Genomic DNA, 26816 nt, shown 5'->3' with positions numbered 1-26816 from the left:
TACAATTATTATTACAATATTACCCCATTAAATTTTCCTTTTATTACTTGAAAATATACTACAAATTGTCAATATTTATGGTTATGAATTTTATTGTTTGCTTTATAAAGACAGATATATTTAGAAAAATTTAAAAAATTGCATAGTTTATTCTTCTATTTAAAATGTTAGATTGTGTAAGTTAAATTTTTCACTCATCTCATGGATTTGGGAAAAATAAATGATTTGAAAGAGATTTCATTTAAAATTCATTAAATATATGAAAAATGAAATGGCCTTTTACTTGAAATGACAATAAATTATAAAAAAAATCAAAATTTTGTTTTTAATTTCGCTATTTTTAGCAGAAATTTATAATACAAATACTGTAACAAAAATTACAGTAACTAAAATTTGAATGAAATTTACATTTTGTGTCAAAATGAATTATTATATAAAACTGTACATCAACAATCGAAATATTTAGTGTTTGGTGGAATATAAATTTAAGAAGCAGCAATTTATTGCTGAATCTATAACAGCGAATTAATCGTAAGTTAAAACAAAAATCATGCAAAATTAGATTCCTGTCACCTGCATGTGATTTTATACAAAATTATTTACATATTGATTTTACTTCCTTTATAGCTTACTAATTTCATATATAAATAATAAATTAAAAGTCCATGATAAAAATGTTTGCAATTTCAATGAACAAAGAAAGGTTAATTAATAAAGGTTCAATCGGAATTTTTATGGGAAGGGAAAAAATCAAATGCAATATACATATATATTTGCTTTTGTAAAGTTACTATTACTTTTAAATGAATAATTGTAAACTTAAAACATAATAACGTACTTTAATTAATTATCTAATGACGCCTAAATTTAGATAGATTATGTAATGCATGACGTCAATTTAATGCAAGTAATTTAAGATTTCCAAAATTAGAAACTTAAATAATTTCAAGCAATTAGGATTCCCTTTGAAACTTGAACAAGTTAGTTGTAATGTAATAAAGACTTATTTTAATTGTGCTCGTTAAATTTGAAAAATATTTAAGTCAAATTGATTTAATAGTAGTTCTTTTTCATTAAACAAATTTCATTTTCATAATTTCAAATAATTAAAATTAGGATACATTGTAAACAGATGGTCATATTGGAATTTTTCAAAATTTCTCCATCTACAATACAGATTATTATGGTCATTGCTTCACCCTTCAAATAAGAATGAATGATATTTGGTAAGTTTTCTGAGAACGATGGCGAAATATATCGTATTAGAAATACACTTGCATTACTGTAAGCTTTAACTTAACTAAGCATCGCTGATTATTTTATTAAACACTGCTCATAAATATCTAGAAATGTTCTCATTATATAATCAAATTGAAAATTTTTACACTTTCACAATATTCTCAATAATTTGTTAACTCGGCAAACGAAGTATTTTGCTGTAGTATCGTTTTCTTTTGTCAAGATTATTGATTCGAATGATAGCGTTGCTAAATGAGTTTATCAACCTATGAGGCAATTTCGTAGACAGATATTATTAAATGATCTGCATGGTGTTATCAAGCAGAGATAGTTAGGATTTTAATTCAGTTATTATATAATTTGTTTTAATTGTTTCTATATTTACATTAAGAATAATAATAATTAAACATTTTTCTTTAGAAAAAAAAGTTAAATTTAGAAATTACATATTGTCTACTTATATATAAATAAACTTAAATACAGTATTCACTTTGTCAAATTCTCGTTTCCTTTATATTTTCTATCTAAATAAAAACTTTTTCGTATTTTGAATAATAAATTATGATTTAAGTTTTATAAATTGTAAATTATTACCCATTTACATTACGAAAAAAGCATAAAATAGAATTTTAGCTCATTCATTTCTTATCACCAAGTACAATTTGTGACTTACAATTCATTAGTACTAAANGATACTGAATCTAAAAAAAAATCAACGGCTCAAGAACTCAAGACAAATTAAGTATGTAGCTTCCCCCAAAAAGGGAAGCTGCATACTTAATTTGTCTTGAGTTCTTGTGTTAAGTCAGAAAAAATATTAAATACAAAGGTTTTAATATCACTGATATAGTTTTAATATGGCCCTGGGGGGGTCGCCAGAATTTTTTAACTTGTAAAGGGGTCGCGTATTCAAGAAGGTTGAAAAACACTGATCTAAGATATACCTAAGAAATAACCTAAGATAGCATTTTTCCGACTTCTCCGACTATATAATTTTATCGTCACGAGTTGTCTACGAGTTTTAACGAGTACTTCTAAAATGGCTAGACATTTGTAAGAAAATGACTACTTGTCTTTACTGCAACGCGACACATGGGTGATCTGCCGAAGGGGGAAATGCCTCCCGAGAAGTCTTTTATGGGGAAACTGGTCCCTATTTAGGTGTTACTAACGTAAAGAAAACCAGGAAAACTCCATGTAGCCAGTCCATCGGCGAGACACGAATCCATGATCAGTGTTCAGTGGTTTATCCACTCTGCCACTAATGGGCACGATACTTATCAACGGTTAATATTAATTTGAGAAAATACGGACAATTAAAAAAAAATGATGAGTTGTTACTTTTTCCGCCTTGTGGGCACTAAGAGGATCTTTTTATCAATCCCATCGCGTGTTCGGCCAAGCCCACAATGAGATGGCCTGGTACTGAGGGACGGGGCCGTCTCATTGATTTACAGATTTTTAAACATTTCAGAACAAGAAACGGTTAATTCTTGTTTAGGATTTCAAAATAATTTGAAAAAGATATAAAATGGCTGTTTAAATACTTATGTATTGATTATGAAGCTCATTATCGAAGACTATAAAAAAATTGTGATTTTATATCTATTGTATTGTATAGTAATCATTATCTAAGGTCCAATGACTAAAATCTAAATACGGGTTCAAATATATTATTTATTATTTTACTGGTGATATTTTAGTACATTTTTAACGAAAATAGAAAATTCTGATCCTCTTCGAAATTTGAAGATGGATTGCGTGTCTATATAAACATAATAAGGTAAAAAATAAATATGATATATAGGAATTGAATCTCGTAAGAACCGCGGTCATTTGATATTAGTAATGATTAGTCAGGTGATTAGAATACAGTACAACATTTGAAATTGCAGCTAGCTAATTTTAATATGTAGCTAAAGTATTGAATATAATTAATTTAATTACTAACAAAATATTTTAAAGTGGATAAAAAGTATGAAAAAAAACAGATCAGTATCATTTATCTTTATACAAAATGTATTTAATTTTATAAAATTAAAAGTATAAAAATTTTATATGACTAAAGACATACATTGCTATTCAAATTATTTTTATTAATAATCATTTATACAGTCCGAAATAATTCTGAAATGATAATTAACGACGTTAATAATGCTAAATTATAGTCAATAAAATATGAAAATATTAAATATTTAAATGGAAGATTGCCGATTAGATGAGGTTTTTACATTCTACTACGATTTTTTTTTCATTATTCGTTGCAAAATTTTTGCTGATAATAATTTTAAAAAAGTGTACCGAACCTTCATTATTCATATTGTCCTCTATTTTATTTTCCAATTAATTTTGAATATATAAATTTAATCTGGAAAACATTTCAAAAGACACTTCAAAATATTTTAAAAGTTAATATTACATTCTTAAGAAATCTTAACTTTTTGAATTTATTGTAAACAGTTTTTATGTGGCCATTTCATTTTGTAATAGTAAAACTATTTAACGTAAAAAAATAATAAAATAAAAATAAATCGAAAACATGTTTTAAATATTAAAAAAACAAAATGTTAGTAAAAAATCCGGATATTTTTTGTTCGTTATACCTCGCGTATTAAATAATTCGGCTACAATCTCTTATGATACAGTCGACCCCCCTATAACACTATTGATTATTCCGTTTTATATGAATTCCATGTTGTACGAGTCACTTAGATTTTACAAATACGTGAGCCGTTCACAGCCCGGCACACGTATTTGTAAAATCTAAGTGACTCGTACATCATGGAATTCATATAAAACGGAATAATCAATAGTGTTATAGGGGGGTCGACTTATTTTTGTTTTAACCATGGTAGAAGGCCTGAATCGAATCTGATCCAACTCAAATTTAAAAATGATTAATGTTCAAAATTTAAATCAATTGATAAATTATAACTGAAATATTTTTTGCAAAAAGTAATTCAATTTTCTATTATAAATAAGAAAAATTGTATTTTAATTGAAACACAATTGCATCTTATACAATCAATAAATATACGAGAAGAAGTTCTTTCATTCAAAAATACGAAAGACAAGCAATCCATTTAAATTTTAATATATACGTGGGGGTTTGCTTGTGTCAATGCCTCACAAAAAAAAATTTATTGGCTAATGCCATTGCGAACAGGTCGAAAAAAGACAAAATCGCCGAAGAATAAAATGAAGCACATAAAAAAAAACGTTCAATTCTATTTCAATTCAAATTAATCTTGAAATTCACGAATGTACAGATCAAGTTCAAATCTAGACTGCTGGTAGTGATAGAAAATCCTTACTGCGTGGAAATCTGATAATTCTGAAATCACCAGATGACAATGACCAGATTGTCCACTCTAGATTCAAATTTGATCCGTAATAATTTTCACGAGTCTCTTACATTTTTCACCCTTATGATTTTTCATAAATAGTTAAAAATCTTTACTCATAATTGATAACTCCGTTGCAAGTCATTTAGTAAATGGAACCAGTGATATAATACTGATAAACATGAGAACTTCTGAAAAATCATTTATGCAAACTTACTTTCCGATTATGGTATATGTTAAATGCATTATTACATCCGTACACACATATTAATCAAATATTAGCAACTTAAATGAATGATAAATTAGAAAACTTATATTTAATAAAATTTCGTATAACATTAAAATACTATTTAAATAATTCACTTACTGTAAATCTAGTCCGTTCCTCCATCACTTCATATCCAACAATTGGTAATTTATATTCTAAATTTGTACATGTTTCATTCGTTGAATTTGTAAATATGGGTTGTAAAGGATTAGAAGTAGAGTCAGAATCAGAATTGCTACAGCTATCATTATATGTACGATAGGAATGGAGACTTGCACAACTTAGTCTGCTTCCCATATCATTCTTTAATGGAGATTCTACATTACTTTCGCAGAGAGACTGGGAATGATTTGGTTGAAGAGCCCCATCTTCACTTTCCAAAGAATCATTGTCAGCAATAGTCCATGAATCAATATTACTACAGGTTATGGTTGTATTTAATGCTCGTTTGTTTTTCATATAGTTAATATATTTGCCTGAATCTTTATTAGCTATTTCATCCAAAACTTGATGCTTTGTTCTGAAAATAAATCATTTTTTAAACTTTCTCTCAATAAAATTATCATTTTACACTTAATGTTTAAAGAATATATACTGTATAAACATAGCATTATTAATGCCTTCGTGAACCTCAATTTTGTCCATCATGGGAAAAATTGACTCGAACAAACAGCTTATAATTGAACGTAATTGGAATGCTTTATAGTAAATGTATTTTCCTCCTAAATAAGCACCTTTTTGATACTTTTTTAACTTCGAAGATTCTTTTTGAAAAATGTATTTTAGTTTAATCTATCTAAACTTTTAAATGCGCGAACAAGTTTCATCATGCACAAATTAAAAATATTTTTTATGGGGACTTATTCTTAACTAGATCCTTGACTCAGAAGAGAAATGTAAATGTCTAATGTTTATAGGAAATTATTGACAAATTACTTGAATTTAATTGACAGGTACGGTTTTCCGAACTACAAACATTTTGACATTGAATGATGGAATTTTAAAGATAGATTTAACAGAATTACAGAAAATATTGGAATGTATACGATTGTAAAATTGTACGTCTAGCAGCTAACTTTTTTGATAATAGAAAATAAGATAAGTCCTGTAAATAAAATGGAAGAAAGTTCTCTCAGAAATTTAAGTGATGAATTTAATGATACGAATAAAATTTACTTTCCTAAGAAACACTATTTGCAAGTTAAAAACCTCTGCTTACAATTAGAATGCTTTAGAAATTTTTGGATCCTAAAACAAGTACTTTTAGGATATTTTGTATATTAATTAATATTATATTGTAAAACATGTAATTTATTTTTTGGAAATAATTGAATTTAGCATATTCTAAATCTAACATCGGCAACTTTTAGTCATCGACAAACCAGCTTCACATAAAGATTGCTTAACTAACGTAAGAAAAAATAAAATAAAATAACTGACTAAACTGTTATTCTGTTAATAACTGTTTAACTGTCATTCTAAAGCGAACAACAAATGATGCTCTGATAATATATATATCAAACTCATATTATTGTTTTGTTGATAAGTAAAAACAAGAATATTCAAAATAAGAATTATTGAAAAATAAAAATTCATTAACAACAGGTTATCTGTACCTCATTCAATTTTATATTAGAAAATTTTGATCATAATATAAATGTTTTTAAACAAAATGGAATAATGCAATATGCAAATGTTTGAATATAAAAACCATTTCTTCGATGTTACACAAAATGTATTTACCAAAGCTGAACCATCTTTTATTAATGCTTTAAAAAATCCTTGCTGTGTAAGTCTTAAAACCTTGAAAGATTTATTTCCCGAGAAACATTTTCTACAATTATTCGTATTTTAATAATTTCTACTGGTAGAATTTGTATTTAAAATAATTATAAGTCACGTTAAAATTATAAAATTTGACGAAACTAACAATTTCAAATTTTTTGTTCTTCTCAAAGACTGTTCTTATCAAAAGACATCAAAAACATACCGATAAACAGTTTTGTATCATCATAAATTCTGGCTGATAAAGTGTTTTTGCAAAGTTTCTTTAGCATTATACTTTAAATGCCCGAAGAACAATATGCTAATTATAGTTTGGGGTTATAGTTAAATAAATAAAAATAAATATTAGAGATTTAATCGAACTGTTATTAACTTCGGTTTATTGTCTTAGATATTAACTACTATCAAAATTCAAATTTAATCGTATTTAAGATTAATAAATTCTATTATTATTTGGCATTCGAAAAGATACTCATGCAACATGCAAAGTGAGTTATTGCTCTAAATCATGAACAGCAATTTAAAATAATTTTCTATTAATTCAAAAACCTTAAACCGTGCTTAATAGATCATTATATTAGTGTATTTCGAAGTTAAATTATAATTATGACTAATTTACATTTTAAAATATGTATTAAATATAACCAACTGTTTAATTATTATTTACCTATCAGTAATCCTTCTTAATTATCACAGAAATAAGCAAAATCCAGTAATTTTTTTTAAATTTGATGTAAAAAAATGTGCCAAATTTAACAGATGTAAAAGACACCAATGTCAAAACTAAACAGACCGATTACATCGACCTGCTTCGTTTCTTTCTCCATTAACTTGTCGTCCTTGAAGGGTTGTTTTGCATGTTAACTCCCGTCCTGTTCAACATTTTGTTTCTTGAAGCAAATAAATACCGCCCGAAAGTATATCCAGTATATGTATATATATATAACTAAAAATTAAAACACACTTTTTCTGAAATAATGTCTATATAGTAACCAGAAAACCCATTTTTAAATTTAGTTCTATGAATTATTCAAATTCATTTCTCTACAGCATAAAAAATATTAAATAATTATCTGTGCACGGTTTGTTAATTAATAATTATATTTAAAATCTTCCGTACACTAATGCGATAAGAATTATTTGATTAGTTTAAGACAACTAGTTCTGAAAAAATTCTAAAGGAAAATCGAAAAAAAAATATTATTTCTCATCAATACTTTGCATTTCACTATGCATATGACATCCATGTAGGCCATAATAATAATAATAAATAAAAAAATGGTTCTCTCTCTAACAAAAATCGTAAACTCACAAAGTTTAAGTTACAATTTAACAACTAATATAATTTCTAGTAATATTAAATCAATTTTAACGTTCTTACTAATTTAATAAAATATTAACAATTACATGCTTACATTTATAGATATAAGGAGCTGAAAATTTAGCTTAAACATAACGGAAAGTTACGAATTAAAATTAGACAGTTTCAGCGAAATCTTCATCTATATATATAAAATTGCTTGTCCTGACTGACTCATTCACTCACTGATTCATCATCGCCAGGGGTGGCCAACCTTTTTAGCAGGCGGGCCAAATTTCAGAAATAATATTTCCTGCCGGGCCACGCACCTAATTTTTTTTGTTAATTTAAGTAAACAAGCAAGCGTGCTACAGCTTCAACCACATCGTTGCTTTCCAGTAGGTGAGGTCGTGGTCAAACACTTGCCTGGTTTAATGTAAATAAACATTAAAATAAACATTTGAAGAAAATTAAACATAATTGAGAATCACTTATTCAATAACCGAGAAACATATTTATTAGACAATTAAAAAATATTTAAAAATGAGACATCTGACTTTGTTTTACAGAACTAAGTGCATCAAAATTGATCTCGACTAATGTTGTCGCTACACGCAAACAATTTTCCAAATGAACATCAGTAATTCGTGTTCTCACTTGTGATTTGATGTACTTCATGCGACTAAAAAGTTGTTCACACGCATAAGTGTTTCTAAATAGCGAAACCATCGACAGAGCATGTTTGTAAAACGCAGGATATTTATCCTTGTCCAAATACATTTCATAGAATTCTTCCAAACCTTAACTCTTCTAATGTTCATTTAATGATATGTACAATAAAGTTAACATTTACGTTCATTTGACCAAGCTCCGCGGGTCGCAACACGACTCCAGGCGGGCCGCATGCGGCCCGCGGGCCTCATGTTGGCCACCCTTGGCCTACAGCAAATCGCTGAACCTAAAGTGGTAAAATTTGGTACACAGTTAGGGTACGTCATGAAAACGCACACTAAGAAGGGATTTTTCGAAATTCCCCCGCGGGGGGGGAGGGAGAGCATTAAGGCTTAACAGGAAGAATGGCTTCTACTGTACTATTTCACATGCGATTTTTTGTTACGATTAGTCTTCATTAAGTACTTAGGTGTATTAAATTATAACATTTCAGACATTGTTATAAATATTTTTATATATTTCGATTTTTTAACCAAACGTTCGAACCTTTTTAGATTCGAATTTGTTATTACGTATCGGTTCGATTATAGAACGATTGTAAACGTTCCAGAAAATTGATCAAATTGAAAACAGTTTGTTTGATTCTCAGCAATTCTCATCATTCTCAGTAGTAGGTGTTATATAACAATTACTATGGTTGTTGAAATACTGAATATAAATGGGTTTGCTTGCAAAACCTCCGCGGGCGAAGTCGTGGGTAACAGCTAGTATAAGTTATATATATGAAGATTTCGATATGAAGAATTATTATTAGTGGAAATGATACAAGAAAAGGAACTCTAATCTTAAAAATCTTTATGTCCATTTTTTTTAGATATAATATTAGTAATGTTTTAAATTATTTTTATTGAAAAAGATATACTGTATTTATTCTTTTTGATGAGCAGTTTTTCGCCGTGGTGTAATCATCACACAGTCATTGAGTTCGATTTTACATTAAAATCTCAAATGCTAGAATTTTAATTCATAGTCGAATGAAAGATTTTGTGTTCCTAACTTTAGTAATGAAGTCTGTGGGAAGAAATGATTACTTTCACCAGTGGCGAATCCAACGGGGAGCCAACGAAACTGGCATCCCCAAATTAAAAGGAAAACAACACTAGTAAATTCTCCAAAATTTTTTTTCTTAATTAAAATTCATTTTTATTTATACTGTATTATGTGGTGTCTTATATTATCATGAATTAGTGGTCATATAAAGTGGGAGTTTTATTGAATTCTCATTAAAAAATTTTTTTATACGTTCTCGGCTCCACCAAGATTAAATTTTGTCCGCGCCATTGACTTCACGCATTTTTAGCAATTCCGATTTCTACAAAATGAAATGAATGCCATAAAAGATAACATTATCTGTAAAACGCGAAGAGTGAACACGTCACCAACGAATTATATGAGAAGTTACATATAAAATTTCTGAAACAATATTGTTCTTAACACTGTTTCTAGAAATTTATCATTTCAATGATGTTCCTGAAATACAAAACTATTAGTTATTTAATTGCATTTATGAGAACGTTGTTATAAAAATCCTGAAAATTCCATCGTTGCACTAACCTGAATTATTTATTTATTTAAACTTTCCGCCCTATGAGCATTAAGAGGATAATTTTTTGTGTCAAAAGCCATAATGGATAAAAAAAAATTGCATGTGTAAATCATTTTCCTGTAGAAAAGATTAGATTTACTATGAGGGCCGTTAACGTTACATCTGATCGACGTAATTATTTGCTGGAGGGAAATATTGAAACAGAAAATATGAATGAAAAATTTTTCAAGCGACACTACAAAATTCTGGCATACAATAGAGTATCGGAATTGAAATATATGATATGATTTATATAAGATAATTATTAGACCTATTTTCGGTTCGAAGCGTAATAATTTTTCGCATAAATTTTACATTTAAATTACTTTTAATCTTTAAAATATTTGTTTATATGGTAAAATGTTGTAAAATATATATTTTCGACTGCTTCAATTAAAATTCAATACATACCATTACATATTAATTTCATTTTTTTAATTTGAATGTTTGTTTTAATATTCGAAAATGAAAATATAAATCTTGAAACTAAATTTATCAATCAATTTAAAATAGTTTATTACACTAATCAGTCATTAAATTCAATAATTAAAACAAACCACACTAAACTAATACCACTTATTAAGAATAATTTAAAATGTTATTAAAATATTACTCTTAACAGAACTTCAAGGTAATGATCACAGCTTACCATATGCTAGGATAATTTCTATAATATAATCAATTTGGTAAATAATTTAACAAACGCACAATAAACTACATAGAATGATCAGTTTTGAAACTAAATTAGTCATAGTCAATTTGTACTGTCGATGAGTAAGATGAAAACATTAAAATTTGTTTTAAAAATGCAAATACTAATGTTTTCTCCTTACTCATCGACAGTACAAATCTCAATCGCTATAAATTACTAGTCTAAATAATTTTAACTCCTTTCATGAATTTAAATTAGTCAATATGCTCTACAAATGGGATCTACAAGTACAGGAGATGATGTTCTGATACATTGTAATGATAATCCGAATCGAATTCGAATGCAAATGTTTCATCACACAATCATTTCCAGTGGACCGGGGGGAGTTAAATCTATTGTTACAGAGCTAATAAAAATTGCATAAAATAAAATAGCTGAAAATTATAATAATTTACAATTTAAAAAACATTATTTTGTCAAAGCTCAAAATTTAAAAATAAAAAAACTGTTACAGAAAAAAATTCTTCAGAGGCTCCAATAAGAAAAATGAGATGAAAAATATAAAGGAAGGAAACAATTTAAGATGAAGTTACGGTGTAAAATAAAGAACAGACAATAGTAATTTTCAAACGAAACTAGAATGAGGGATGAAAAAACTTCTGTCGGAAATGTCTAGAAGAATATAAAAGAAAATCGAAAGAAAGATCATTCATTGAATGGATGATTTGAAGCGAAGAGCGAGTGACGAAGAATAGTATTAGAGCGGCAGGAAAAGATTAAGATCTTACAAGTCAGCCATTGAAAATAGAAATAACGCAAATAAAAAGAGAAATAAATAATTGTAAACGTTTGTTTCTGTTATAATGAGAAAGTAATCTTTTTCGAAACTAAAATGCGAAGACACTATTATTTTTACTTAAACGACTAATATAAAAATAATTTATTTTTATGAACGATAGATCTTTGAAGGACACGTAAAACCTGTTCGGGATTAATAGAGCACTAGGACAAATTTTAAATTCGATATAAAGTTATATTCTTTACTTTAACTATAAATATGAATGCAAGTTTTACGTTTAATACCTTGATCCAAAAATAAACAACCATTTAAATTCTGCTATTTTTATTACATTTGTAAAAGTTTATTATAAACTTTTGTAATTTTAAGAATAGATTAACTTAAATGTGAAATGAATATTAACATTTAAAAAAACAAATAATCCTGATACGTTAGTAATGGCTGTTCAAGATCATTTTCTTTGTCTTTTTTACATTTCTCCTTCTATAGTTCTATACATTACCTGATTACCAAACAGACTGACTAGGCTATAGCCTAGAGCACACAATTTTTCGTTTAATCCCTGTTTTTGGAGAATCTGTTAAAAAATATTGTGTTGATGAAGTTTCCACTAAAATTATGTAATTTCTTATTACAAACTTACAAAATAATTTACGTTAAAGGCGGAAATATGATTTTTGAAAAAAAGGCGCACAAAATGTTAGCAGCCTGCAGCGCTCATAACCCTAAATCAGGCATTCGTTCCATATACAATAGGTCTATTGCTTTGCTTTTGAGCTACAATTGGTTGTATTATTTTCGAGCCATACAAAAAATATTTTATATGATAATTTATCTTGTGAAACTGTTTTTAATTTACATGATATTCAGAAGAGCGTAAGCCGAATCACGATGTAACAATAAAGGGAATGCATTCTTATAAATAATCATCTTCGTATTGTGAAAGAATTCAGTGATTTTGTAATTTTTGACATGATATATAGTTTATTAACCTGTGGAAAGTCGAATTCGCGTGTAACAATTGAAAACTATCATTTATAATTTTCGTCATACACAAAGCATGTTTTAAAACAGAAAAATACAAAGCAAAAATTATTCTAAATTCATCAATGTCGTGTTAATTGTTTCTCATCGATTCTCATGTCAACCTGACTATCTTTCAACATTCTGGTTTATATATATTTATATATTCTGATGCATATTATTCAATATATAATAATATAAATTATAATATTTATATTAAATATATAGGCTGTATATATTTTAAATGCAATAGCTGAAACATATTATAAACAATAATAAATTATAGTATCAATTTTTTTAAACTAAATATAACTTTAAAAAACAATATTTAATTATAGATTAAAACATTCTTTTGTATTTCAATCTATAAAAACATTGCGACATTAAAAAATTCATTTATTTCTATACTAGAATGTCAATAAATTTCAACTAATCTTAAGAAGAATTTTAATCTCTACAATCTCAGAATCATGGATATTTGGTACTAAAAATATCTCACGTTCATACGTTTTAACTCGACCAGAATCTGATTTAAACTTATGGCCCTTAGCTATAATATATAAGAAGCCTTTTTCTGTCAATTAAATAATAAATTTAAAAGCGTGAGGCCTTAAGTTGTAATAGCCTCGTAGCATGATGCCCTAAGCTGTAGCTTGTGAGTAAATCCTGTCCTGAGTTCAACAACAAGACTTAAAATAATTAAAAAATTTAATAGAAGATAATCATCTATTATTGTTTGTGGGGGAAAAACAGAATTCTATAACGAATATTAGCTTATATTCAGTTTAGGATTTGATCAAGAAATTGGTATCGAATTTCTTAATCAAAAGTTCAACTTTGATAATTAGTAAATTATTTGATTTTTATTAAAAACCCTCGCACATATTTTATCTGGTTATCATAAAATTTAAAGCTGATAGTTTGAAAAAACATTGTCAAGATAAGTAACGATTTTAGAAATAAAATCGATCAACATTTTAAATTTGCCATGAGATAGAGATCATTGTAAGCCTACTATATGCTACTGTATATGGCCTGACATTTGCCCATTGAGAACAAGACCCATTTCAGACCCATTGAAGGGAACTGACCTACAATGAGGTCGGCCAGTCCGAATGATTAGTGTTAAATTTTGAAATTTAAAATTTTTTTAAAAGCTTACTCACATTTAAATACCCGAGCTCAAAATCCTGATGTTATAAATAAATGAAAATTACGAAATACTTTTAAATTAAATATTTACTGAATTAGAGATTGCTCATCATTTTTCGTTATATACAAAGCAACAGTTTATTTGCAATGTATTATTTTTTTTATATTTAATGATATCACATTTTAAGATGTAAAAAAAATATTTTTCATATTCAGAAACTGAATATTAATCAACAAACAATATTAATTTGAATAATTAAATGCCAATTAAATATCAAAATTCGTTTGAATTTGAAGATATTTAAAATGGCAATTTAAAGCTAAAATTTCCAGTACGAAAAGGCGTGTACATGTACACACTCACGAAAAATGAATAAATATATATATTGCAAAATTTTATAGTTAAGTGTATTTATAAATTTGACGTAGAGAGAATAGCTTTTCATAAATAGAACATAATAGGTCAATTATACAATTGATATCAACAATGCGATGATTAGTCACGAATTTTTTTATTTCCTGCATATTACTAAAACACGTCTTTTATAAATTAAATAGGATTTTTCTGCAGCGGAAAATTTTTATATTGTTGATACCAACTTCTACGTACCAAATCAACTGCATCGTAACGCCGTTTCAAGGACATTTCTACTTTTACCGCTTACGTTACTCACTTTTTTTTCTCCAATTTGACGTGTCTACTTTTTAAAACGTCTACACTGACTGCTTAATTCATTATGATACTAAAAATGAAATGGCCTAAAGATAACGAATAATCACAGTTTTTTAGGTCAATACTTAAATATTTGAAACTGAATCCTAATCCTGATATTGAATGAAGAAAAGTCATTTCTTTTGGTCTCTTCTAATTATGTGCAAGTTTTAATAACAAACTTATTACTTAATTAAAGCATTTTACTTTACTAATAAGTAAATGAAAATTATTTTACTAATGGCGGAAAGCTGACCGAGAAATTTAAAAATTTGTAATCCTACTTACTCCAGTGCTATTCCTACTGCAGTCACAATGACCTCTGTTAGCTGTCTACAGCAATTCCTCGCGATGATGTGTTTTACCGAGATGTCACGTAAAAAACAAAATCAGATAAGGAAAATAACGTGGAAAGAAAAAAAGACCAGAGAAGTCTTTCTTTAGGACAGTCTGGTCATCTTTCAAGTTATTTAAGATATCATTAATGCTAGCTGAAATAAATCCTTTATGTCTTACTTCTTGAGTTTTACAGCAGTTTTATTGGGATATGTTACTAATAAAAATTTACTACATTCTACTAGACAATGTTTTCTATAAATAATTATTATAGAATTATAAATAGGTTAATGATAAAATTATATACAGTATACTGTATTTAACAATTATTCTATTAGTAGTGATGGTGTTGTTTAAACATATACAGTAAATCTTAAGAGATAAAAATAACATTTATTTCAGGTAATCAGATAATAGATATGAACATTTAATAATTACTATTAATGTATTTTTAATGGTTAATTAATCTTACCTTAAATTTATCCAGGTGATTAAAACATGAAAAATATTTTGCTCCTATATTATTAAGATATTAAAAAGAAGGAAAATAATAATGCTATCATACCTGAAATCATTCAAGGTGAATAACTGCCAAAAATCTGTTGATTGTGCAGAACCCATAGCATCAGTTAAATGACCTTAGTAATCCAAAACCAAGTTAATGTTTATGGGTCATGTTTAGTGAATTGAATAATTTTATTGGATAAATTATATGTTAGTAGTTTACTGAAATGATTAGTTTATTAAGTCTGTCATTACACATGATTGCTATTCCAAAACAATAGACTCAAAAAAAAAAATAAATTAAAATAATGATTGTTATAATAATATCTGATTTACTAGAAGATTCCTGGGTTAATATTCTATGTTATATACAATAGAAAATAATAATTAAAGGATCAATTCAAAATAATAATAATGAGAGTTTATATGCTGCTACATTTTAGAAATAATTGCTGTTAAAACAAATCTAAAATTTTTAATAATTTTATAATATTAAATAGTTTAGATATATTTAAGTTTAAATAGAAGAATTACAATGTAATGAAATTCAGCCTAGAGTAATTTGATAAAGTTAGCTTATCTATCATATAAATTTAAAACATTTATACATTAAAAACACAGACAATATTAAACAGCAATTTAAAATAATTAAAGTTTAATTTTTATACAATTAATTCCTAATTAGTAATGCTAGTTCTTTTCTAAAAGACAAACTGGTTACTAACTATTACCATAGAAATTATATTTGTGTTAATTATAAAATCTATTGAAAGCTTTCAATGAAAATTTTAATAAGTATTGTTATATTTATTCATATTTTATTATGTACATTAAATAAGTAATGTAAGTATTATACATAAAGTTTTAGGTAGAAGTTTTATATAAATAGATTAAATGAAAAAAAAAACAATAAATTTTATATTGAAACTATTCACTATCACTAAACAGTAACAATCAGCTGATTCAGAAATGTATACTCACCTATCGTTATCCATTTATAAAGAGAAACTACCCTAAAATAAATGTACAACAACGAGAGAGCATTCCTGCGTCAGCATGAGTCAATAAATTCAATAATAAATTTATATCACGTTATAACAAGCAAAATAACATTGCGTATTCGTGCCTAATACCTTCCTTTAATGTTTTCCATGCATTTGTTTTGTTTCAGTGCTGCCCTCTTTTATAATATATAACAATTAAATTTAAAGCGTTTAAAATATATTTATAATATCTTGAATAATATTTGAAAAATATTATTTTTATTACGATAAAAAATAAAAATTTTAATTAAATAATAATAATAATATTTTAGAAATATAAAAATTATTTCATTTAGAATAAAAATAAATTAATTAATGATATTTAGTTTGAATTTATTTAATAATTATTTTATTTCAAACGTAGAAAAATAACAACTTATAAATTATGCCCAATGTTTTTGATGGCTTTACTACAGTGACTAGAATATTTAGTGTGTCAACCGCTATACAGTTGAAAGCAAAAACTGGTTCGGGATAACGACGTTAAAAAACCTAACAAGTAATCCTAAGCCACATTCATTAACGCAGAATTCTTGTTAAGTCTAGATACTATGCGACCCTGAATTCACTTCTAACCAATACTTGACTCCTCCCACTGAAAGAATTTTTAGTAGTTCAATCAGAGTATTTTTTTTAACGCTAAAGGCGGTTTCGCGTAGCCAGCGATTTGCGAGAATAGACAAAAAAATTGCGACAATCATAATCGCTAATAATTTGTCTCAATAGTTATCAAATGCAAGTCGCAACTTTCGGCGACGCAACGAGAATTTAAAGCTAAAGGGGGCCCCATACAGGTTAAAGAAATCCTTTTAAAGAATAACTGCGCAGGCCTGGTCTTGAGGAAATTCAGAATTTCCTATCGCCCACACACGAGGAGGAAAATCTCCCAGTTAATCAGTCGATCATGGCATCTGATGAGGACGTACAGGCTGTTCTTGGATATTTATTAGCAACAAACTGTATTAAAACTCGCAGAAAAAACATGTGCGTAGAAATCTGTGGTGTAAAGAGTGGCTAAAAAAAAAGGGTCGTATTCCCATACGAACCTGATCTCAGAATTGAAGTTAGTACCTAAAGATTGGCACAACTATTTGAGAATGGACGAAGAAACGTATTTAAATCTGTTATGATTGGTGTAACCAATCATTAAAAAAAAATTTTGAAATACCACAACTTTGGTTCATATACTTCATCAGTTCCTGATCCTGACTTGACTGATGCTTTGATTTTCTTAATTTCCTTCCTATATGCACTCCTAATATTATTAATTTTTTACAACACTTTCTTTGTTTAGCATTTGGCTCAATGTCCTTCAATTTTTCAATTAAACGTAAATAGGCAACTTCTTTTTTGCTTCTGTCACAATAATCTTTACTTTTAACATGCCAAAGGCATGGTTCACTTTCGTAAATCTTAAAAAATTCTTCTAAACATTCTCGGGATAGTGTTCTCACTCAGCGGCCTCACAACTGAACGGAAACGACGACACACAACTTACGGTCAGAGTAGAAACGAAAATCAAATGGTTTTTCGTTTCTACTCCGGTGGCCTGTACAGTTTTCCCCCACACACTAACAGGAATTTCTCAAGGTCAGGCCTGCCCAGTTATTCCTCAAAGGATTTCCTTAACGTGTGTGGGAATTTCCTCAATGTGTGTTCCTTTACTCGTTTTATCCGATTGAGTATAATCGCAGCGACAACGACTGAAGCATTACTTCATTCACACTGACGAGTGAGAGAGAAAAATTAATCTCATAAGCATTCACTCGATCGTTGAAATCGTTATAGTTTGGTTTGTTTGTTAAGTGCAGTCAGCAGCGTCCAAAGACTATAAAAAAAGAGTATAGAAAGTGTAAAAAAGGGCATCATACATTATGTAAGAAGTTCCAAACTGTGATGTGATTCTGATGTATCAGCGCTCCCACAAGGTGGCACTGGTTGAAATCGGGGCTAACTTGGTCAACATACGACGAAATTGCATGTGATAATGGACAAATATCGTTCATTAGTTTCTTTTACATTTGTAGAATAGACTAGAAGTCGTGAATTTTCTGTTATTTGTTGATTTGAATATTTATAGCAGACCACTAACATGCGGCCATATGTTCTGTAGGACTTAAGTGTGCCACGGAGATTAGGAATCATCGATGTCCAATACCGATATGACGATTTCCAATACGCCAAATTAAACAAATCCAGGAAATCAAGAAAATCATGACTAGTTATTACGCCATGTCATTTGTGTGAAAAAAGTAATTTTATCAGGACTACGTAACCTCGGGAAACAACATGAAAAGACCAACAAAATCATTCGATGTGTACAATGTCAAAGAGGATTACACCAAACGGATTATTATAGCGCCTGAAAAATGAGTGAATATTCATTAATATATGGCTGAAGTACGCGTTCAAGAAATGAGATTAAACAAGAACTGACAACAATTTAAATGAATTTACAAGAACGCTATTTCGATGAATAAAAACGAAAAATTTCTGAGTTTTAAATCATTAAAATTTGATTATTATTTACGAATAATTTTTTTATTTACAACAAAAGAAATACACACGTGACTTATTTTTAAATCCTTTATAAAATCTGTTCGTAATAGCAGCTTTTTATAATTTAACAAAAATTTCGCAGGAACACAAAATGATTTGTCAATTCAGATCAAAACACAACGGCATGCAAATTTATCGGTTTGCAAATAAAAAGGGACAGTTCATTTTATAAGTTGCAAAAAATTGATTTTACTTTCCGGGCTATTATATATAACAAGGGGAAGTACTAGAATGGGGTCAAATTTGACCCTCTTGATTTTTTGCAAATTTCCATGTTTTGAGACCTTCTGAACTCAAAAAGTAAAAAGGAAAACAAATTTAAATGGAAAAAAGTTTCGTGGATATGTGGGTGTGTGGGAGGAGTCAATTTCATTTAATATCTCAAGATGGAGTAAAGAATAAGAAACTAAATTTGGCATGGTAACTTGTGTATCGATGCCATTAACGCAGTTAACTAATTTCGCGAAGCTACAGCGTATATCAAAATCACGTTAATCAAATACAATGGTAACTCGATAACTCTACCAAACAATCACGATCCGCTAGAATAATTTTCGGTTAATAGAAATATTTTAATTTTAATTTGGTCACTAGTAAAAAATTTTTCTGTAATAAAAATGAATAACTAATTTAAAAGTAAAATGAAACTTTAGAGGTCCCTTGGGAATTAACAAAAAGGGCATCCCTACGACAAAGGGAAGCACATGCCCTAAGTTCCATACTTGTACTGTACTGTACTGTACGGGTGCTCCTGCTATCCGCAGATTTTGATCGGCTTGGACTTGGGTAAAATTACCTGAAAAACGTGTGTATGTATATGTATTTTAATATACAAATGCAAATTAATAAACTACTTGGCAGTGGCGTACCGTGGGTGTCAGCCGCCCGGGGCGGAGGAAAATTTCTGCCCCCTATTTAGGTATTTCAATTTAAAAGACCGAAATTCAGTTTTGTTACAGAAGAGCAATGAAAAATTCGGTGGTAGTGTAGCGACTTGTTTAATATAGTTCTATTGGATATTAGTGGTGTATATAAACGCGAATGAATCGTACAAACAAAAAAAAAAAAGTATAGATTAGGATGTCTCAAATTTTTACAAGATATTATTATTATTTATTGTGAAATTTTGCCGCCCCTAGAAAGTGCCGCCCGGGGGCGGGCCGTCCCTGCCGCCCTCACTACGGTACGCCACTGGGTTAACATCACTTGTGCAGTTTCATTCATCCTAACTCACACTTAACTCGCACGATGTTTAACGTTAACGATTCTTCGTCTTTTATTCGCGGTTCTGTTCAGAGAACAATGTTTGCCTGAAAAAATTTCACAATTTTAACGAAAATTGTCCCGGAAATGTTCAAAATTCAAAAGGAGACACTTACCTCCGAGCGGGCCGACTTCTGCTTAACGATTCTTCGTCTTCTCTTAGCGATTCCGTATTTTCTCCTCCATCAAAACGACGCGAACAATGGAATCATTCAACAATGCATTCTAACAATTGGTTACTTTTGACAAATACGTGACGCGTTAGTTATACAGTAGAGCCTCGAAAACTCGGCCTAATGTGGACCGAAGGGTGGCCGAGTTTGTGAAAATGCCGGGTTATCGGGAATGGGGTTAAAAAACTAAGTATGAGTGTTTCCTCAGAAAATACTGTACTGTATTTGTATATATTGTTTACTTGAGAATACAACAGAGAATAAACTGCCCAAATACCCTTAAACAAAGGAAAAGTACGATCTTTATGAAGGCATAGAGCCTTTACTACATAAAAATGAAAATTAATGAATACACTGTGTATAGTAATTTACCTGATAAGACAGACCCCAGAAAAATACTTTATGAGGCATAAAGCTGCCTATAATGAAAATTAATTAACTAAGGATTTTTTTGCCCTGCTAGGGTGTGGCCGAGTTATCCGGAGTGCCGGGTTATCGAGTGCTGAGTTTTCGAAGCTCTACTGTACTCGTAACAATAATTGGGTTGAATTATTTCACTTTAAAAATTAAAATGTTTCTATTTTCTAATAAATAGAATTATTAAAAGGAAATTTACAGATTTCAAGTAAATTCACTTATTCTAATGTTATCTTATGTTTTGGAAAGTTCAAACAGGAATTCGTATTACACGACCGTGCGGTGTCTTGGGAATACACCAGATTTTAAACAACGAATAAATTGAAGAAATTAATATAACAAGAATCTGGAAAAATAAAATTAATCTTCAGTTTTTTAAATATAATATGGATTTGTTTATTGATTAAATAGTTTTTAAATTTCAGTTCTACAATTTCATCAGTATTAAAAACATTTACAATCAATAGATGGCGCTACATATTTTTTTTTATAATTAGAGAGCAAATAACAAGAGAGTGGTCAAACAGATAGCTGCGCCATGTCTTTTCCAAACTGCTTATTTAACCGAAACTAGAAACTATCGTTACCTTTTATATAATTTTTATTTGTGTAGAAATATAAATAATACTTGAACAAATATAAAAATCTGATTTTATTTTGTAAACTTCAAAAACTCAAAATATCTGCAATATATAGCCTACTTATATCATTGCAGTAATTATTAAAAAAAAATTATATTTTGAGAAAAAATGTTAATTAACATTATTTCACAGTTTTAGATAATATGCGTATTAAAATTACGTTCAAGAGAATGGTATTCGAATGGGATCATGCATAGGCCCCATTTTGGCTGAATTATGTATGAGGTCATTGCATGAGCATATGATAAAGGTACAATGTATAAAACTATTTTTTGTTATGTAGATGCAGAGCCGTAACTAGCCATTCCTGTGCCCTGTGCAAGAATTTGCATTTAGGCCCCTTAATTTATTTGGTTTGGGAAAATAATAAAACAAATATATTACAATAGATTTTTAATAAGATTTATTTTAATTGAACTTTTCTGGCTTTCATTTCAGCAAATTCATTAATTACATAATCATAATTAATATTTTTAATGATAATGTACTGTACAGTCATACCCCGACTTACGCTACCCCGACTTACGCGAACCCGGAGTTACGCGATTTTCAAATCTCGTCGATTCATCTTTTGTTTAAGCGCCACGCAACTCTTGATTATTCACTCCCTCCCACACTATTGTCCAGCTTACATGTTCGGACGTGTCGCGCGGAATCGACGTATAGCTACAATTTATTTTGTGAAATTTATTTCTGTTTGTTATANAGAATACTAGAACAACACGTTTCAATTTAATACAGATCCTAATAGATATCTTGTAGGATCAAAAATGGACGTACGAGTATATGTTAGTATTATAAGATTAATAACTTTGGTACATCAACAACTGAACATTAAGACTCGAGCATTTAGTTTCATTAGATCCCTTTTCCAAACTGCTTATTTAACCGACACTAGAAACTATCGTTACCTTTTATATAATTTTTATTTGTGTAGAAATATAAATAATACTTGAACAAATATAAAAATCTGATTTTATTTTGTAAACTTCAAAAACTCAAAATATCTGCAATATATAGCCTACTTATATCATTGCAGTAATTATTAAAAAAAAATTATATTTTGAGAAAAAATGTTAATTAACATTATTTCACAGTTTTAGATAATATGCGTATTAAAATTACGTTCAAGAGAATGGTATTCGAATGGGATCATGCATAGGCCCCATTTTGGCTGAATTATGTATGAGGTCATTGCATGAGCATATGATAAAGGTACAATGTATAAAACTATTTTTTGTTATGTAGATGCAGAGCCGTAACTAGCCATTCCTGTGCCCTGTGCAAGAATTTGCATTTAGGCCCCTTAATTTATTTGGTTTGGGAAAATAATAAAACAAATATATTACAATAGATTTTTAATAAGATTTATTTTAATTGAACTTTTCTGGCTTTCATTTCAGCAAATTCATTAATTACATGATCATAATTAATATTTTTAATGATAATGTATTCTATTGAAATAATAGAAATATTGGACAATCGTTCTTGCCCGATAGTTAATCTTAATAAATTTTTTATTAATTTTAACTTGCTAAAACTTCTCTCGCACGAAGCAATAGAAACGGGAAGAGTTAGAAATATTCGAAGAGCGACATTGATATTTGGGTAAGACTCAATTAAACCAAAATCATGAAGAGCCTGTAGAATATTAAGCGGAGATGCAGTTTCTATATTTTGTATAAGAGTCGTTACTTCAAACTTAAAACTTTCAATTTCACTTGTGAATTCGTACTTTTTTAAATCTTTGCTATATTTAATAGCGAGATCTGCAGCCGATTTTTTTAAATCAGCAACAATCGTGTACTGTAAAGACGAGCCACAGAGAAAGCAAAAATCGTCACAGATAGTTTTCATTTTTTCATAACGCCAATCTATTTGACACAATAGAGTGTCAAGAACACTGTAAATTTGTATTTTAAATAATTTTTCGGGTGTCAAGTTACTTCCTTCATCTGGTGTTTTATCTATTTCCATTATCTTAACTCTTTTTTTTCGTTTATTAAGAAATCCCTTTTCTATACTTTTTGGTTTGTTTTAAGAATATGATCAATAATAGCATCTGTTAATATTGTTGGCCATAAAGCTATATCATTTATTACTTCCATGTATCTATATATATCGAAGCGTTTTTTTGGACTATTTCTATCTTCTGCGTTTTCGCAATCCCTTTTTTCAGTAGCATTTTAAAGACTGCGGGAGCCCCTTCGGGGCCCTACGCGCCCGCATAGTTCGCTTACCGCTTAATCCGCCGTTCAGGTATACACCACATATGCGTACCACTATAAAGCAAAAAATGATGTCAGAATTTCTGCACGCCTTTTACAACCTCGAGACTAAGATTTTATTCGGGAGTTACCGTTTTCAATTTAGTAATTTTAAAAAAATCCTCGGGCAGATTTATTTTTGTTACAAAATGTTACCTTTACAGATTTCTAGCTCTGCACACTGTAGAAAAATCTAGAAATACAGTTTTGTATATCGTAATAATATTAGTCGTCGCCAGAGAGCTCTATAAAGTAGAGAAAAATCTATAAATTTGAAAACTACAAACATAAATTTAAATTTCTCAAAAAATAAATAAACAAAATTTCAAAAGTCGCTGATTGGCTGATTTGTCTGCTGTCTCCGCTATCTCACTACGTCCCTCTAAAAGTCGCCACGGTTGGGAATACTGGTGAGCAGACATCTAGGGTCTAAATAAGACAAAATGTAATCGCCAATAAAAAGGAGGAAAAATTCAAGATTTAAAACTAAAATTTCTTGTAAACAGCAGTTTGGCCCCCCCTTCCAAGTGGGCCCTGTGCGAATGCACCTGTTGCACCTGCCTAGTTACGGCTCTGTGTAGATGATTACTTTTTAATATATGATGTAAGAAGGTCCAATATTCAGATAATTTTAAATAAGGTCAAATTTAAAGGTCAGTTTAGATAATGATATAGTTTGAAATAGAAAATGAAGATAATAATAAGTTAAATTTTTTTGATGTTCAAATAATAAGACTAAATAATCAGTTACAAATTAAAAAATATGTAAAACCATGTTCAGTTCCAAAGATTATGAATTATATCAATATATGGATGATATCAATATATGAATTATATCAATAATGTTTGTTAAATTATGGCAACGCAACACTTGGGCGATCTACCTAGGGAGATGCCTCCCCCTTTCATTATGTCACTTGTATCTTTATGTAAGATCACAAGGTTCCTCTCCCTGTGTATGTCATTGTCACTAAACTGTTCTCCAGAATACTAGAACAACACGTTTCAATTTAATACAGATCCTAATAGATATCTTGTAGGATCAAAAATGGACGTACGAGTATATGTTAGTATTATAAGATTAATAACTTTGGTACATCAACAACTGAACATTAAGACTCGAGCATTTAGTTTCATTAGATCCATAAAAGAGAATCGGAAGCCAGTTAATTTTCCCAAGCTCGAGTAGACATCGATATCTCAGCAGAATACAGATTCATTCCTTCTGAGTTGGAAAACTGCTTGTATCCAAATTTTCATGTAAAAAATTAAACAGTTCTACAGAGGTGTTTCAAATTCAGGGCAGTCAAGAGCTTATTTGGGGTCCGGGTAGTAGAGCGCTCCCGTTATATATATATATTGAACAAATTAAATACATAGAATGATTTTTTTAATAATAAAAAACAGCTTAAAGATTTTGTGTTCTGTTAGTAAAAGTAACATTAATTTTATAGGCGAGGAACCACTAAGTCTTTTTCAGGCCCTAGCTCCGCTTTTACAGCCCTGATCAAGTTTGTCGATTTTAAGTAGAAAAATTGTCTTACGTAAATAGGTTGACAAAACAAAATTCGCTTATTAAACTGGTAAAACAGCACGCATGTTTCTATACAATTCTAAATTATCGATTTTATTAGAATCAAAAATACTTCATAGCATAATAACGAATTTAAGATACATTCATTTTCATAATTCATTTTTTCTCTTCGAATTATTTGTTTCTTTTCAAATTCAAAGACGCGTTGATTTTGAGATACAGTATGTCATTTGTCTTTTTCTATCCTTATATTCACTTTACGGAATCTAAAAATCAATAGAAACTTTTTATCCGAATTGGTTTTCTTTCATTTGTTTCGGAGTTTTTTTTTGTTTTTTGTTGATTGTTTTTGCAAATATTTTCTTTTCGCTCCCTCCTTAAATTTAAAGAATTAATTAATCCAAACAAAAACATCTGAGATGTAAAAAAAATTTGCCAAGAAAAACATGACAATTTAGACGACAGTAAAAATTTTTTTATTATCAGTTTTTTTTTGGTAAAGATAAGCTTGGGGCTTAGAGGCGAAATAAATTTAGCCGTAAAACTGAATTAGTTTTAGGGGAAACTCCCGTGAACTTTGACCTATCGACCCGAAAGTGTCTCCAGGACCTCACTGATAACGAGAAAGGCTTAAGTTTAAAATTTGAGCTTTCTAGACCCAGTAGTTTTTTCTCCACGAGCGTCTGCAGTGCCAGGTGAAGAAAAAGGAAAAAATACAGCTTTTTGGCGATTTTTTGCACTTTTCAATTGTTTACATTTCGGCAACCACTTTATGGAAAATCTTGAAATTTTGCACACTGCCTAAGAAGACAATTTTCTTTCGAATGAGATATTCAGAATTACTTCAGGTGTTTGAAGGGAGGAGAAATCGACTCCCGAAAATCGGCAACTCTGACTTTGACATAAAATATATTATATACGGTGAAACTTCGAATTGGTACTAAGTATCATTTGTTTACTTCTGAAAATGACACTAAATCAAGTGTCTAAACTGAAATGCCTCAAACAATAAGTAATGAAGTTTACACATGTTTTGAGTGTTTTAAAGTTACATAGTTTGACAATATGAATGTCGTTGACAATGCAAAAATTGTACATTTAGTAATTGAGGAATTTATGAGGGATTTATGAGGACAATCCGTTCTCGGTGATCGCGAGATTTTTCACAAATTTCTAATACGGCATTAAAAATATTGCCATTACATGATGTAAATGATTCAAATTTTAAGATTTTTCGCCATAGATTATTCTTAATGTAGAATTTGTAATAAAATTTTAATATAGCGGTCCAGAAGTCAGTTTAACCAAGATATCAAAAATTAGTTAAGTTAGTTAACTGATTATTACCTGGTACTAGGAATTTTATTTGTAAATTTTTTTAAACGAATTATTGTCTGTTATATGAAGAATTTTCCAAGCAACCGATATTTACCTTTTCTAAATATTTCGTATGGATTTACAACAGAATTTCTACCTGTTTGTCTGTCT

General features: G+C 29.0%; 1 protein-coding gene across 1 annotated transcript in view; it reads right to left on the bottom strand.

Annotated features, from left to right (window-relative positions):
• Positions 1-16592, bottom strand: part of LOC111633683 (sorting nexin-16-like) — a 36557-nt gene extending 19965 nt beyond the window's left edge. The window contains exons 1-3 of the mRNA XM_023378295.1: positions 16413-16592; positions 15493-15565; positions 4951-5371 (exon numbers count right to left, since the gene is read on the bottom strand). Coding sequence (XP_023234063.1) covers positions 4951-5371; positions 15493-15548 — 477 coding nt within the window. The 5' untranslated portion in view covers positions 15549-15565; positions 16413-16592. The remainder of the gene's footprint in view (positions 1-4950; positions 5372-15492; positions 15566-16412) is intronic.
• Positions 16593-26816: the final 10224 nt, after the last annotated feature.

This window comes from Centruroides sculpturatus, unplaced genomic scaffold (assembly GCF_000671375.1).
Source record: "Centruroides sculpturatus isolate CEXI.00-Female unplaced genomic scaffold, Cexi_2.0 scaffold871, whole genome shotgun sequence".
Classification (NCBI taxonomy): Eukaryota; Metazoa; Arthropoda; class Arachnida; order Scorpiones; family Buthidae; genus Centruroides; species Centruroides sculpturatus.
The sequence above is the reverse complement of the archived record's forward strand: the minus strand, read 5'-3'. Positions and strand labels throughout refer to the sequence as shown.